Raw genomic sequence first — 13,786 nt, 5'->3', positions numbered from 1 at the left:
CCGATGATGAACTAAATTCCCATGCTGAAACCCTAAACTGAAGCATATACTGTCGACCATCTAAGAATCTTTCTTTTCACAATCACAGAATCCCATTTGTATCTTAACTCTGATAGTAGGTGATTGGCTGTGAACAACAAGCATTTCTGCATTTGTTTGCAAGCATCAGCACCTTATGACATTCTATTATATCAGTATATCACATTATCTACCACTGACAATCAAAAATGCTTGATTAATTTAATTTTACAGTGTTTAATTTTATTTGAATGTCTTAAGTGCCCCTGCCATTTATCAGTAATACAGCTTCAGGCTAATCAATTCTGTGAAATGGTCAGTAGTCACAGACAGAGCTAGTCTTTCCTGAACGGTGGCAGGGTTACATTCTCCAGTTGTATATCTGAAAGGTTATAACGGTTATAACCGTATCGTTCAACCCAGGGCCCTTTAAAATATGGACCAAAGAACATTTTATTTAAATAATCCTCAGACAAAAAAAGAGTGAAATGAGCATTTACTTGCTTTTTCCAAGTCAAGAAAAGCTGGTTAGTGTTTCAGGCCATGGTTACATACTGGAGATGACAGTGCATGTTCCTCAGAGTGGAGTCTGTGTTAACCCACAGCTGTTTAAATATGGCCACACCACCTCCACTCACTGAGTGTTACAATGACTCTTTGCTTAGTTTCAAGAGAAAAAGCCCTGCACCATCTCAATGTGCTGTCCACAACTGTCAGGTTACAACTCAATAAACTTTACAATGACCACAGCTGTAGTTAAATGAAAAACACCCATATAACAGAGAAAGCTGACTTTTTGAAAGCTACAGTATACAATGAGTGTACAAAACTTTAAGAACAAGTTCCTAATATTGAGTTACACCCTCTTTTCATCAGGGGATGGACTTTACAAGGTGTCGAAAGCGTTCCACAGGGATGCTGGCCCATGTCGACTCCAATGCTTCCCACAGTTGTGTCAAGTTGGCTGGATGTCCTTTGGGTGGTGGACCATTCTTGATATACACAGCAAATTGTTGAGCGTGAAAAACCCAGCAGCGTTGCAGTTCTTGACACACTCAAACCAGTGCACCTGGCACCTAATACCATACCCCCATTCAAAGGCACTTAAATATTTTGTCTTGCCCATTCACCCTTTAAACAGCACACATACACAATACACAAGTCTCAAGGCTTAAAAATCCTTCTTTAACCTTTCTCTTCTCCTTCTTCGACACTGATTGAAGTGGATTTAACAGGTGACATCAATAAGTGATGATAGCTTTCACCTGGATTCACCTCGTCAGTCTGTCATGGAAAGAGAAGGTGTTTCTAATGTTTTGTAATACTCAATGTATTTCTCTATTCCCAGAAAGACAACTTCACTTTAATCTCTACTTAAACCACAAAAAAGTCCAGTGCTTTCTAGATAAAGAACATCTCTTTTGCTATGGTATTTTCCTCCCCAACATCCTAAAAGTGATCAATGTCTGTGTCTGCTGCAGGATGATTTGAGTAGCTAAGTCTTTAGATGACAGTATCTCCTTATGCTCTCAGCTCGGGTTTTTAAGATGTAAAAGCTTTGTTATCGTTGTGCTAACTTAAAATATGTTCTCACTCCCTCCGTCTCCCTTGAGACATTAAGCAAATGTGCAAAACGGTTAATCTATCTTGATTAATATTTCCTCCCAGGAAATGAGTTAGAGGGTTTTAAATTCCCTGCTATTACACTGCCGGCACAGTTAAGAAATACGTTTGAGTACTTATTTAAATATTTAGCAATTTATAGCTCTGAATTTCTGGTTTCCTATCATATCAGCCAACTAATGTACATGCCTTGGTTTGGATGGAACAGATCATTTTATTAATCTATTTTATTAGGTAATTGTCTGACATGAAACTATTAAAAGTCAGATATAAGAGGAAGAACAAGCTGAGTCCAAGATGATAGTAAAGCTTCACAATTTCCCCATATATTTTTATGGATAGTAGTTTAATTGCAATCTTTGATGTTGAATTAATATTACAAGGTCTCCAATAGTATTGTGATTCAATATTACATTGTCTCCAATAGTATTGTGAATCAATATTACATTGTCTCCAAAAGGCTGTATGGTGAAAATTAGAAGTACAACAAATACAGATACATCACGATTATGACAATAATTCTCAATCCATAATGATTCTTCTTCTATTGGAAGTCTTCCTTCACAGGATCCAGACACACCACTTTCATCCGTTTTTGTTTATGTTGGTCTCAGCCAGGCCAGAAGTAGGTTTGAGGAGTTAGTGAGTTCAACTCGGGATAACCGGTCATACGAAAGTGGCTTACCTTTTAGCCAGGTACATTTTTATGTCAACAAATCCTTCTGAACTAACCTGCTCCGGGGCAGGTTAATTTACGGCTAACTCCACTTACCCTGAATGAAATGACTGAGTCATGAGTTGAGGACCAATGAACTCAGATTCCCTCCCTCTTGCAAAGATTGCGTCATCCTCCCCTTCATTGAGGAAGGAATATTTTATTAATCAAACGTTTGTTTTTTTGTCAAATAAATAGTCATGTTAAAATATACACATTACATACAGTTGAAGTCAGAAGTTTACATACACCTTAGCCAAATACATTTAAACTCAGTTTTTCTAAATTCCTGACATTTAATCAGAGTAAAAATTCCCTGTCTTAGGCCAGTTAGGATCACCACTTTATTTTAAGAATGTCAAATGTCAGAATAATAGAAGAGAGAATGATTTATTTCAGCTTTGATTTCTTTCATCACATTCCCAGTGGGTCAGAAATTTACATACACTCAATTAGTATTTGGTAGCATTGCCTTTAAATTGTTTAACTTGGGTCAAGCGTTTCGGGTAGTCTTCCACAAGCTTCCCACAATTTGTTGGGTGAATGTTGGCCCATTCCTCCTGACAGAGCTGGTGTAACTGAGTCAGGTTTGTAGGCCTCCTTGCTCGCACACGCTATTTCAGTTCTGACAACACATGTTCTATGGGATTGAGGTCAGGGATTTGTGATGGCCACTCCAATACCTTGACTTTGTTGTCCTTAAGCCATTTTCCACAACTTTGGAAGTATGCTTGGGGTGATTGTCCATTTGGAAGACCCATTTGCGACCAAGCTTTAACTTCCTGACTGATATCTTGAGATATTTCTTCAATATATCCACATAATTTTCATCCCTGATGATGCCATCTATTTTGTGAAGTGCATCAGTCCCTGCTGCAGCAAAGCACCCCCACAACATGATGCTGCCACCCCCATGCTTCACGGTTGGGATGGTGTTCTTCGGCTTGCAAGCGTCCCCCTTTTCCCTCCAAACATAACGATGGTCATTATGGCCAAACAATTCTATTTTTGTTTCATCAGACCAGAGGACATTTCTCCAAAAAGTACAATCTTTATCCTTCATGTGCAGTTGCAAACCGTAGTCTGGACTTTTTATGACGGTTTTGGAGCAGTGGCTTCTTCCTTGCTGAGAGGCCTTTCAGGGTATTTCGACAACGGACTCCTTTTTACTGTGGATAAAGATACTTTTAGCATCTTCACAAGGTCCTTTGCTGTTGTTCTGGGATTGATATGCACTTTTCTCACCAAAGTACGATCATCTCTGGGAGACAGGACGCGTCTCCTTCCTGAGCGGTATGACGGCTGCGTGGTCCCATAGTGTTTATACTTGCGTACTATTGTTTGTACAGATGAATGTGGTACCTACAGGCATTTGGAAATTGCTCCCAAGGATGAACCAGACTTGTGGAGGTCTACAATTTTTCTTCTGAGGTCTTGGCTGATTTCTTTTGATTTTCCCATAATGTCAAGAAAAGAGGCACTGAGTTTGAAGTTAGGCCTTGAAATACATCCACAGGTACACCTCCAATTGACTCAAATGATGTCAAATAGACTATCAGAAGCTTCTCAAGCCATGACACAATTTTTTGGTATTTTCCAAGTGGTTTAAAGGCACAGTCAACTTAGTGTATGTAAACTTCTGACCCACTGGAATTGTGATACAGGGAATTATAAGTGAAATAATCTGTCTGTAAACAATTGTTGGAAAAATGACTTGTGTCATGCACAAAGTAGATGTCCTAACCGACTTGCCAAAACTATTGTTTGTTTACAAGAAATTTGTGGAGTGGTTGAAAACGAGTTTTAATGACCAACCTAAGTGTATGTAAACTTCCGACTTCAACTATATATATATATATACAATCTCAGCAAAAAAAGAAACGTCCTCTCACTGTCAACTGCGTTTATTTTCAGCAAACTTAACATGTGTCAATATTTGTATGACCATAACAAGATTCAACAACTGAGACATAAACTGAACAAGTTCCACAGACATGTGACTAACAGAAGTGGAATAATGTGTCCTTGAACAAAGGGGGGTCAAAATCAAAAGTAACAGTCAGTATCTGGTGTGGCCACCAGCTACATTAAGTACTGCAGTGCATCTCCTCATCATGGACTGCACCAGATTTACCAGTTCTTGCTGTATGATGTTACTCCACTCTTCCACCAAGGCACCTGCAAGTCCCTGGACATTTCTGGGAGGAATGGCCCTAGCCCTCACCTTCCAATCCAGCATGTCCCAGACGTGCTCAATGGGATTGAGATCCGGGATCTTCGCTGGCCATGGCAGAACACTGACATTCCTGTCTTGCAGGAAATCACACACAGAACGAGCAGTCTGGCTGGTGGCATTGTCATGCTGGAGGGTCATGTCAGGCTGAGCCTGCAGGAAGGGTACCACATAAGGAGGAGGATGTCTTCCCTGTAACGCACAGCATTGAGATGGACTGCAATGACAACAAGCTCAGTCCGATGATGCTGTGACACACCGCCTCAGACCATGATGGACCCTCCACCTCCAAATCGGTCCCGCTCCAGAGTACAGGCCTCGGTGTAACGCTCATTCCTTCAACGATAAACGTGAATCTGACCATCACCCCTGGTGAGACAAAACCGTGACTCGTCAGTGAAGAGCGCTTTTTCCCAGTCCTGTCTGGTCTAGCGACGGTGGGTTTGTGCCCATAGGTGACGTTGTTGCCAGTGATGTCTGGTGAGGACCTGCCTTACAACAGCACTACAAGCCCTCAGTCCAGCCTCTCTCAGCCTATTGCAGACAGTCTGAGCACTGATGGAGGGATTGTGCGTTTCTGGTGTAACTCGGGCAGTTGTTGTTGCCATACTGTACCTGTCCCTCAGGTGTGATGTTCGGATGTACCGATCCTATGCAGGTGTTGTGTGTAACAACTGCCGATCCTGTGCAGGTGTTGTGTGTAACAACTGCCGATCCTGTGCAGGTGTTGTGTGGTCTGCCACTGCGAGAACGATCAGCTGTCCGCCCTGTCTCCCTGTAGCGCTGTCTTAGGTGTCTCACAGTACGGACATTGCAATTTATTGCCCTGGCCACATCTGCAGTCCTCATGCCTCCTTGCAGCATGCCTAAGGCACGTTCACGCAGATGAGCAGGGACCCTGGGCATTTTTCTTTTGGTGTTTTTCAGAGTCAGTAGAAAGGCCTCTTTAGTGTCTTAAGTTTTCATAACTGTGACCTTAATTGCCTACCGTCTGTAAGCTGTTGGTTTCTTAATGACCGTTCCACGGGTGCATGTTCATTAATTGTTTATGGTTCATTGAACAAGCATGGGCAACAGTGTTTAAACCCTTTACAATGAAGATCTGTGTTATTTGGATTTTTACAAATTATCTTTGAAAGACAGGGTCCTGGAAAATGGATGTTTCTTTTTTTGCTGAGTTTATATATCAATTTTCTGAAATGTTGGTAAATTAGCTTTTATTGTTTAAAAAATGTATTATAGAGATCGGTGTGATATTTCACTATCTAATCATGGCATGTGTATATATATATGTGGAATAATCAGGAAGGTGATAGAGTACAGGTGTGCCTGAGGATGAGGCGCAGGTGTGCGTAATGATGGCCAGGGCTGGTGGTTAGTAAACCGGAAAATTCGTACGCTGGAGGGGAGGAGCAGGACTAGACGTCACAAATTGTATCGATAGGAGTGGGAAAAAGGTGCTTGTGTGTTGAAAAGCACACCAAAGCACACCAAAGACAGCATTAACGATAAGTAATAAAATAAAGACGGCACTTCTAAAAGCTAGTTAGCTTTAGAAAACCCTGAGTAGATCTAGCTTGCTTCGTTGGATACCCCTCAGGAGAAGAGCCGCAGGAATGTTCAGCTTGTCCTTGGGCTTATCTGATGTTTAAAACATAGATGTAGTAGTGCCATGAGTAAATTCCATTTAATATGCCCCACTGTATCTGAAATAAAAAAAATCTGTCAAGCAAAAAAGCCTTAATAGACCTGTGTAGGCTGGTAATTGCGGCAGTATTGTTTCCCTCTGATTAGGACAAAATCTGTCCCAGAGGACCACCCATCCTTCAGCTGTTTCATCTGCATTAGCCTACTCTTCCCCTTATTTAATCTGGTACCTGCTCAGGTATTTAGAATAAATCAATGGGAATACATGATTGTTTAATGATTTTCGGGAAAGAGATCTCTTTGACCACAACTGCATGATTTAGAATGACTAATTCCACTTTTTGCCATTGATACACCACTTTGGGGCACATGCATCCTTGCCAGAGAATGTCTGCATTGAGAGAGAGAGAGGGAGAAAGAGAGAGAGAGAGAGAGAGAGAGAGAGAGAGAGAGAGAGAGAGAGAGAGAGAGAGAGAGAGAGAGAGAGAGAGAGAGAGAGAGAGAGAGAGAGAGAGAGAGAGAGAGAGAGAGAGAGAGAGAGAGAGAGAGAGAGAAAGAGAGAATGACAGAGAGAGAGAGAGAGAATGAGAGAGAGTGAGAGAGAATGACAGAGAGAGCGAGAGAGAGAGAGAGAGAGAGAGAGAGAGAGAGAGAGAGAGAGAGAGAGAGAGAGAGAGTTAGGTGTCTTGGTGTGTGTATGTTGGTGTATGCATTGGTGTGTGTATTGGTGTGTGTGTGTTGGTGAATGCATTGGTGGGTGTGTTGGTGTGTTAGTGTTTTTGTGAAGCGATTGCTAAAGGTTATGAAGAAAGTAGGAAATAATAAATGTACTTCTGTGTGTGTGATGGAGAGGGACAGTGTGTAGAGCAGGGCTCTCCAACCCGGTTGCTGGAGAGCTACAGTCCTGTACGTAGGTTTTCACTCCAACCCGGTTGCTGGAGAGCTACAGTCCTGTACGTAGGTTTTCACTACAACCCTGTTCCTGGAGAGCTAAAGTCCTGTAGGTTTTCACTTCAACCCTGTTCCTGGAGAGCTACAGTCCTGTAGGTAGGTTTTCACTCCAACCCGGTTGCTGGAGAGCTACAGTCCTGTACATAGGTTTTCACTCCAACCCGGTTCCCGGAGAGCTACAGTCCTGTAGGTTTTCACTTCAGCCCTGTTCCTGGAGAGCTACAGTCCTGTAGGTTTTTACTCCAACCTGGTTCTTGGAGAGCTACAGTCCTGTACGTAGGTTTTCACTCCAACCCGGTTCCCGGAGAGCTACAGTCCTGTAGGTTTTCACTTCAACCCTGTTCCTGGAGAGCTACAGTCCTGTAGGTTTTCACTCCAACCTGGTTCTTGGAGAGCTACAGTCCTGTAGGTTTTCACTCCAACCCTAATCTAGCACACCTGATTCTAACAATTAGCTGGTTGATAAGCTGAATCAGGTTAGTTACAACTGGGGTTGGAGCGAAAACCTCCCGGACGGTAGTTCTCCAGGAACAGGATTGGAGAGCACTGGTGTAGAGGGATCTTTTCTCCAAAATACACATTTAATGATAAAACCATGCATGACATGATGGCTTGCTACATATATTCAAAACTCCAACCCAAAAATTCACAATATTACAGTAGTGGGCTGATATAGTGTATTTAAAACCTATACCATACTTTTATTAATTATACCTATACCTGGCGTGGCCCTTTGTGAGATAAACAGATGAATGAACCACATGTTAACATGCACATGGCTGGTGTTCATTTAATACCATTCCAGTTACAGGTTAATTCATTATTCCAGCACGTCTTTTTGTAATGATGCTATGGCTCCAGGGTAGCAGGGCAGTCACTGTGACACAGTGGCTTTGCTTGTTGATGTGACACCCTGGAAGCGGATCATGGGTCTGCCAGTTGCCACTCGTCTCGGCCCAGGTCTGCTTTCTGCGTAACCTCCTAGATAAAGCTGCTGACGTTAGGTGCGTCACCTGAACATCACAGCGGCAGTGAGATTAGTGCAGCATAGGGTGCTTCTCTGTGTCTTATCGCAGGTAGTCTAGTGGTTAAGAGCGTTTGGCCAGTAACCGAAAGGTCGCTGGTTTGAATCCCTGAGGTGACTAGGTGAAAAATCTGTTGATGTGCTCTTGAGAAAGGCACTTAACCCTAATTGCTCTGGATAAGAGCATTGGCTAAGTGACCTAATCATAAATGTAGCTGTGTTGAGAAAACATAAAGCCAACAACCCCCGTAAAATAAATGGAAATAATACACATACGTGGATATGTTTCTATTTCAAATCAGTAGCTTTGCTCTGCTTTGCGTCAAACAGCCTTTGGATGTTATCCTATATTCCCATAGGAAGCCTGTTCTCAATGTGTTACAGCGTAGTTGTAAGGTGTTGGTTAAGTGACCAAGGCTGGTCTGGCTTGGTCTGTCACCCCTGTTTACCTGTAGACGGGCCTTGAAGCTGGGGTTTAATGGCCAATAATATAACTTGTAAGGTAGACAGCAGCACCTCTCCACTATTGCCTTTTCACCTCATCTGCTCTTGGCAATCACAGGGGTGGCATTGGAGATAGTTAGTGCTATCTGGGGCCCTTGGGATGTCCATACCCCCAAAACCCTAACCCTAAAGGCGTCTGCATATATAGGTTCAGTTTGTCCTAGCAGAATTCGGCTAAGTGAAGTAAATGTCTGTGCTCGCATACTCCCTTAAAATAAGAACTGTTTGCCATTCTTGAAACGCCGTATTAACCTCATAACCAGTACACTTCCTCAAAATAGTCCCAATAAACTTAAGATAACTCAAGAAATCTGTAATTCATTTTGACGTCATTGCTGAGGAGGTTTTTATCATGCAATTTTACATTTAACTAAGATGTTTGGTGTGGCACTTCTCAAGTGAAAAAAAGTTGCATGAAAACTAGCCGTCTGTCGTTGAATAACAACAAACACTTCATTGAAGAAACTCTACTGTTGACCAATCACAGACGAATGAGCGGAGACTTTGGTTACCAAACTTTGACAAGCCTCAAGGAAAAATGTTGTGGGCTCGAACAGCCCCCCCGAATAACTGCAGAATGCTGCCGTAGACTAAAACGAACAAAAGGGTCACAACATTTCATCATAATATATGCGTGAACTGTTTGGACTGGGAAGCATATGGTAAGCTTTACCTTAAAACCATTTCCTGCAGTCAAATGACCAAACTACCCTCTAGTGGACTCATGGGTGGAATGTTATTTATATTTTGCATAATTTCATAATTAATAAACATATATATTTTTTAATGCAGAAAATCCGGTGTTTCTATGTAAAAGGGTTTTGTTATATATCAGTCTTCTGTGAAGTATATAAAGTGCAATATTGGGATGCAAACTGAAAATGGAATACATTCTATACATCTGACATGGCACAGGCGTCTTCTTTTTTTAAGCCCATAACCATGTGTCTGAGGTGTATACTTTTGTTTCAAAGTAGATTTGTTTAAGAATACCAAGAAACACTCTGTGTGACCCTGATTTAGCCCACTGCAATAAAAGGTTAACCCTTACCCTAACCTTCATTTTAACTCTAACCCTAACCTTAACCCTTACCTTAACCATTTTACATTTCAACTTCAATGGGGGTAGGGACTTCCCAAGAATCCCGGATAGCAAGGACCAATGGTGGACCCCTCTGCCCTACCGACCCACCTGCTGCTGTGGAGATCACAGATGGGTGTCCATGGCGATCCTAATGATTTCAATGGTCTGTTGAATATTCAAGGGGATATTCTGGGAATTTGTGGACTGTAATAAAATGAAGGGATTATGAGGACTTTACGCTGGTCATTGGGGATAGGGTGGTCACATCTTGGGTTTACTGTTAATGAACAGTAAAGATGATATTATAATACATTTGTCGAAGACAATAGGCTCTATGCATTATACCGCCTCCAACGTTCTAATTTACTTCCATTCGGGTTGATGACTTCCGGAGCGAGTTCTGCTATTGTTTTTATCATTAGCTTACTAGCTATCGTCGATGAATTTCTGACTGAAATAGTTCGCAATGACTACGTTTAAATTACAGCCCCGCGAAGGAGGTGCTAATGAACATTGTTCAGGGCCTCTGTGTTCAGTTTCTTCCAAATGTAATATGTATATATGTAATGGTATGGCTTCCATCGTTTCCCAGTCGATGTAGAGCTCAGAAAGGTGGTTGGTGGCAGTACGTCGTGACAACTTTACTGTCACCAAACACACAAAGGTGTGTAGTACACATTTCGTCGAAAGTGACTTTGTTGAGGGAAAAATTGGGGGGCAACAATACCTAAAAAGAGGTGTTGTTCCTACTGTCTTCGCGTGGAACTGGCACATTCAAAAGAGACCTGGTGTTTGGGAAAGAAGACTGAAACCTCCTGCTCCGACTGAGGGGGTTGAAGAACAAGGTGCGCTGCCTATGGACTGTGCCGTCTCTGATCCGGTCCAGAGCATGGGCTAAGCCAGTGTAAATGTACATGTTTTTATTTGCTAGCAGCAAAATAATAATTTGTTTATCTACGACATGTATCAATCGTTTGTGTGGAGCTTGTATTGGCTTTAATTAGGCAATGAGTAACAGGGGTGGGGGAAAGAAATCAAGTAAACACAGAATAGCCAGAATGCAAGATTGAATACAATGTTAGAGATGTGTAATTGATTAACTGAACTGTTGAACATTTGCTGAAATATTTTTTTTTAAACAAATCAAATACTGTAGATTTCTTCACAAGAACAATACTTATTTTTCATAAAACCACTAAACTTGGCACCCATGCAGGGGATCCATTCAGGTGCGAGAGAAACTTCTGCAAGTAGTGGTAAAAATAAAAGTGGTCAACCTTCCCTCTTATAGTTTTTGAAAACTGTAGATCTTTATATATCCTTTCAACTAGGATGTCCTCCTGTGCACAGATGACAAAGTCACACCAGCTACAACCTGTAGATCTTTATATATCCTTTCAACTAGGATGTCCTCCTGTGCACAGATGACAAGGATTACACCAGCTACAACCTGTAGATCTTTATACGTCCTTTCAACTAGGATGTCCTCCTGTGCACAGATGACAATGTCACACCAGCTACAACCTGTAGATCTTTATATATCCTTTCAAACTAGGATGTCCTCCTGTGCACAGATGACAATGTCACACCAGCTACAACCTGTAGATCTTTATACGTCCTTTCAACTAGGATGTCCTCCTGTGCACAGATGACAATGTCACACCAGCTACAACCTGTAGATCTTTATATATCCTTTCAAACTAGGATGTCCTCCTGTGCACAGATGACAATGTCACACCAGCTACAACCTGTAGATCTTTATATATCCTTTCAACTAGGATGTCCTCCTGTGCACAGATGACAATGTCACACCAGCTACAACCTGTAGATCTTTATATATCCTTTCAACTAGGATGTCCTCCTGTGCACAGATGACAAGGGTCACACCAGCTACAACCTGTAGATCTTTATATATCCTTTCAAACTAGGATGTCCTCCTGTGCACAGATGACAATGTCACACCAGCTACAACCTGTAGATCTTTATATATCCTTTCAACTAGGATGTCCTCCTGTGCACAGAGGACAGTCACACCAGCTACAACCTGTGAGAAGGATTTGACCTTGTACCTGCCAGTAGTAAGCATGAGATCTCTTCAACTTCAGCTCTCCATTCGGTATCTTCATCTCCATGGTCTGCATACCAGATCCCTTGAACATCCGCTCAGTTAGGTGGTCAGCTGAGGTCTCTCCCCGGACATGGCAAACCTCTCGGAAACGAGAGGATGTTATTCTCATTTTCCTGAGCTGATGCCATTCCGGGCTGCTGCTCTGCTCCCTTGTAGCAACCTTGACTTTGTGTGACATCTCGTAGGTTGTCTCTAATGCCTTGAGGTGGAACTGCTCCTGATGGCTAAGGACGTAAGCACACTGGGAAGCCTGAAGCCTGTAGCCATCGAATGGAAGTATTGGTGGAGAAGTGGCATTGGCAATCTTCACAATTTCACGGGTCTTTGGCTGTGGAAGCTGATAGGACAGAACACTGCCGGCTTGCACTGGCCCAAAGGCGGACTCAACCGGGGGCACGTCAGCTGACATTTCCATTGTTGTTACAAGAGGGGCAGTAAGTGGAGAAAAGTTGGCATACGTTTCTGAGACGCGGAGAAGGTCCATGTCAGGCATGTATCCATTGAGTGCTTTGTAGAGAGAACTTCTGCAAAACATTTTAAAACCTTAACATCAAGTTGGAGAGATTACTATGACAAAGACTCATGTAACTTTTCCAGAAACAGCACAAGCCCGAAAGTTCAAATAAAATGAATGAAAATATACAGATTTATAGATGATATATTTACCCCCAGTCTTTGTCCCAAACATTTGTCATTATCATCTGGATACAATCACAAGAAAAGGTTTTCTAAAATGTTTCCATTCCAGGAACCTCCAACTTACCTTATTCCATCAGCACACGAGTTAGTAGGTTTACTGAACTCTATCCCATCAACCGGACCTGGTTTCACACCCTAATTAACAAGGATTTACTGTTACATAGGCTGAATACTTTTCAGGTGCATTTTTTTATGGATATTGATAGACTCACAAGTGTTCTTTGCTTGTGCCAACGCTGTTCTGTGTCTGTGCAGCTGTGAACTGGTGGTGCAGCAGGAATGTTTAGTTGAGAGTAGTGCGCTGTCTGGTAAAGAAGGGCCACCAGATGATTGCACAGAGCACTTCCTGCAACACAGGAGCAGTGGCTTTGGACCACTATCGCTGGTACGGAGTGCTTTAAGTGCAGTGACTGAAGTGAGAAACAAGAATGATGCGACCCATAAATAACAATAAACATAGTTGTGTCTAGTCTTATTAACTAGGGGCTCATTTAACTATACAGGAATAGATTGTGTCTCAGTAACACAATTAGCAAACACTGCATCAACAGATGTTTACCAAATAACCTGTTAAGTGGGCAATTCTAAATTGGGATTGGGACCCATCATTAATATCTATCTACTGATCAGATTAAATGTTGACACTGTCTCCAACACATTTGGACCATGATGACAGTGTCTCACAGGAGATGTTTAACTTCACTAGGGTAGGGGGCAGCATTCGGAATTTTGGATGAAAAGCATGCCCAAATTAAACTGCCTGCTACTCAGGTCCAGAAGCTAGGATATGCATATGATTAGTAGATTTGGATAGAAAACACTCTAAAGTTTCCAAAACTGTTAACCTGTCTAGGATCAGCGTGGCGCTAGCGGCACACCCCCCCCCCCCCCCACTGAAAAACCAGTGCCGCGAAATTCAAAAAAAATATTTTTTTTAAATATTTAACTTTCACACATTAAAGTCCAATACAGCTAATGAAAGACACAGATCTTGTGAATCCAGTCAACATTTCCGATTTTTAAAATGTTTTACAGGGAAGACACAATATGTAAAGATGTACATCTATTACCTAAAAACACATTAGCATAATCCACCATCTTTTATTTGTCCACCAACACCAGTAGCCATCACCAATTCGGCTAAACTAAGATATTTATAG

The 13,786-nt window shown here is 42.0% G+C and overlaps 1 protein-coding gene across 1 annotated transcript; it reads right to left on the bottom strand.

Annotated features, from left to right (window-relative positions):
• Positions 1-11,776: 11,776 nt before the first annotated feature.
• Positions 11,777-13,453, bottom strand: LOC129814012 (uncharacterized). The gene is made up of 3 exons (XM_055866743.1): positions 12,839-13,453; positions 12,691-12,761; positions 11,777-12,451 (listed from the first exon to the last, which is right to left on the bottom strand). Exons 1-3 carry the CDS (start codon positions 13,082-13,084, stop codon positions 11,794-11,796), a joined length of 975 nt encoding a protein of 324 aa, XP_055722718.1. The 5' UTR covers positions 13,085-13,453; the 3' UTR covers positions 11,777-11,793.
• Between the last annotated feature and the right edge of the window lie 333 nt (positions 13,454-13,786).

The sequence above is a fragment of the Salvelinus fontinalis genome, chromosome 2 (genome assembly GCF_029448725.1).
Source record: "Salvelinus fontinalis isolate EN_2023a chromosome 2, ASM2944872v1, whole genome shotgun sequence".
Classification (NCBI taxonomy): domain Eukaryota; kingdom Metazoa; phylum Chordata; class Actinopteri; order Salmoniformes; family Salmonidae; genus Salvelinus; species Salvelinus fontinalis.
Note: the sequence above shows the minus strand (reverse complement) of the source record. Positions and strands in the feature narration are given on the sequence as shown.

Bases quoted from the DNA above. Each gene is read 5' to 3' on its own strand.
- LOC129814012 (XM_055866743.1), bottom strand. From the start codon at position 13,084: ATGTTTATTGTTATTTATGGGTCGCATCATTCTTGTTTCTCACTTCAG. The intron at 12,762-12,838 runs GTGAGTCTATCA...CTTGTTAATTAG, and splicing joins GGCACAAGCAAAGAACACTT to GGTGTGAAACCAGGTCCGGT. The intron at 12,452-12,690 runs GTAAGTTGGAGG...AATGTTTTGCAG, and splicing joins TCGTGTGCTGATGGAATAAG to AAGTTCTCTCTACAAAGCAC.